This window comes from Nestor notabilis, unplaced genomic scaffold (genome assembly GCF_000696875.1).
Source record: "Nestor notabilis isolate BGI_N333 unplaced genomic scaffold, ASM69687v1 scaffold7687, whole genome shotgun sequence".
Lineage (NCBI taxonomy): Eukaryota > Metazoa > Chordata > Aves > Psittaciformes > Psittacidae > Nestor > Nestor notabilis.
Window position 1 is genome coordinate 35,711 of NW_009936040.1, and position 2,797 is coordinate 38,507.

At 38.1% G+C, this 2,797-nt stretch overlaps 1 protein-coding gene across 1 annotated transcript in view; it reads right to left on the bottom strand.

The window, feature by feature from the left end:
- Window positions 1-565: 565 nt before the first annotated feature.
- CDH2 (cadherin 2, type 1, N-cadherin (neuronal)) overlaps window positions 566-2,797 on the bottom strand; it is a 39,396-nt gene continuing 37,164 nt past the window's right edge. Inside the window, exon 15 of the mRNA XM_010018133.1 lies at window positions 566-1,989. Coding sequence (XP_010016435.1) covers window positions 1,783-1,989 — 207 coding nt within the window. The 3' untranslated portion in view covers window positions 566-1,782. The remainder of the gene's footprint in view (window positions 1,990-2,797) is intronic.

The following is a 2,797-nucleotide window of genomic DNA, read 5'->3' on the forward strand; positions in this document are numbered from 1 at the left end:
CTGTGTTTGCAAATAAATCATTGTAACAGGTTAGAAACATGTTTAGTAGTCTCCTAATGGGACTTTCTGATAAAGCTCTATGACCGTGAGCAACTCCTAGAAGGACACATTCTGACGTGCACAGAAGTTCACAGGGGTTCATCTTTATTTCAGCGCAAGAAAGTCCAGGCAGCAGGTAACTGCCATGATCTCCAATTTATTTCATTTACGCAACCTGCAGCATAGTCACACAACCATTAGACTGGCAGTCTAGAAACAAGCCAAAAATGATGCAAGCTCTGTTATTTAGATAATGTGCATTGAACCAAAGAGCTAGCCATGGATGTGGAAGTGAGAATTCTGAATTCCGGGAAATGGCACAGGTTACTGCTTTTACCTGGGAACTTGCCTTCCAAATTTGTGCCAAACTTTCTTCTACATGCAGCTTATTTTCACTCTAGCAGTACAGAATACTAAAGAAGTGCATGTAACTTCTCATGAGACTCAAACACACTTTGTGTACTTTTTATTTGCTATAGTCAGGGCCGCCCAGGTAGGAGAACAAAATGCCAAACCAAGCACTAGATCCAAAATTAGCATTTTATTCAGAACGTTGGGGTCAGAGGTGTATCATTCATATTCTGGTACACAATACAGAGGCAAAGCTGTTCTCAGAAGTCTCTCCAGTTTGAAAGCTCCTTCCCCCTTCCCTTCCCACCCCCGAAAACATACTGTATATCTACTCGTGCCACCAGCATCAGGCCAACTCCCCTCCCCCCCTTTTTTTGGTACAAATTATGTAAAACTTTTGTGCTAAGAACTTTCCCCCCCAAAACAAAAAAAAATAAAAATAAAAATTAGAAAAAAAAATATTAAGTATTCTAACTACAGTTCAACAATTGAATCAATGTCACTTGTTTGCAACCTGTTTTGTAAATACTTTATCCATAACGAAAGATATAAACATGCAAAAACCTGAATCCATAGTCCAAATAATACATACACGTGTTCTGAAGTTTCTGCACTTCTCCACAGACTATGCCAATAAAACATTATGTACACATACCATTTTTTACAGTGAAGTGGGAAAAAAATAATGGAAATTAAAATAAAAAGAAAAAAGTGTACATGGATTAAGACCAAAATGTGTCTAACATTCTAGCATAAGAAAAAAAAAAATCAATTCTGCTACAAACTGGTGGTATGAAAACTCCCTTTATTTGCAACCAGCTGCATAAGTTTTAGAATTTTAGTGAAGGAAAAAAAAAAAAAAGAAAAGAAAATCCCCTAACATCTAAAACTAGAAGTAATGTACATTGTTCCACCTCATGGTCTTCTCTCCCAGATAATAAAATTGTTCCATGAGGATTTTTTTTATTTTTCATCTTCTTATTTTAATAAAAGCAATGCGATGTAACAAAAGCATGTTGAAGCATATTGTGTTTCACGTTACTCCTCCCCACCCCAACATATTTTCTCTTTAATGCATCATTTCATAAATCAGTACCATTAAAGCCTTAAACATAAAACTAATTCCGATCTGAAAAAGGTACAAAAAGGCACATAAAATCCCAGTGCTTCTGTACTGTAAAATTCAAGTGTAACTGAGCTCAATATTTTTTTCCAAACAGCATTGGATCACTGATATTCCACGGAGCCCAAATTGGTTTGCAGCCTAAGCCAAAGCCTTCAGCAAGCACTTGTGCTAGTAGACTACAAAGTTAAAGCCTAGCTTCTGTATGCTTTTGGGGAATATCAGTTGAAATGTTTGTACTTGTCCAAAACCAAAGTTCACTTTGAAGTTCAGTCATCACCTCCACCATACATATCAGCAAGCTTCTTGAAACGTGGGCCCCAGTCATTTAGGTAGTCATAGTCTTGCTCACCACCACTACTTGAGGAGTTAAGAGAGCTCAAGGATCCAGCAGTGGAGCCACTTCCTTCATAGTCAAACACTAAGAGGGAGTCATATGGTGGGGCTGTAGGGTCATTGTCGGCTGCTTTAAGTCCCTGCAAAAAAGGAGAGGGAGAAAACAGACAAAAAGAAGATAAAGTTCTGTATCTGAGAAAGACAAAACATAACCGGAATATCCCACTGTGGTTCTCTATCAATTGCTATTTAAGTAAAACAAGTTCTTACCCTTCTGCAATCCAATTCAAAACAGGATTCCTATTTTTCTAACTCCAGCAAGAACTTATGTGAATTCCTTTTAGAATGGCCAGGTTTCCAGCATTACAGCACTGGATGTTTTGAATGTTGTTGCAAATACGGTTCTAACAAAACCTTAAGAGAACATCACAGTGCTAGGACTGATGCTAACAGAGATACAGTTTCAGAGCTACACGGCTCACAGTCTGCAGCATGAGAAATATGGGACTGGTTAAACAGACAGATGGGGAAGGAGAAATAGGCATGCTTGCAAAGATTCCCTTTAACAGCCATCTCACATGGCCAATAACACATCCACTGACACTGCTGGCCTGCAGTCCTCCTCTGTGTGCCAAATACCATATTTAGTTAGAGTCCTCTAAAATCTACCTACCTCTGTAGGCTGCTGTGAGAAAAACAGTATGTTGGCTTAAGCCTTATGTGTTTTGCCATAACTACCCATAAGATTCCACCTGCTCTTTGGAAAACACACATACACACAGTGACATCAAAGCTAAATACAAGATTATAACCATTTTTGTTTCCCCATTTCAGAGTATTCAAGTTATTAACACATGTATATTGGGTCTTCAGTAATTTTAAATTTCTGCTCTCTAGAGCTGAATAATGCAAACTAAAACCAAAACAAATTGGGTAAGAGGAAGGTAG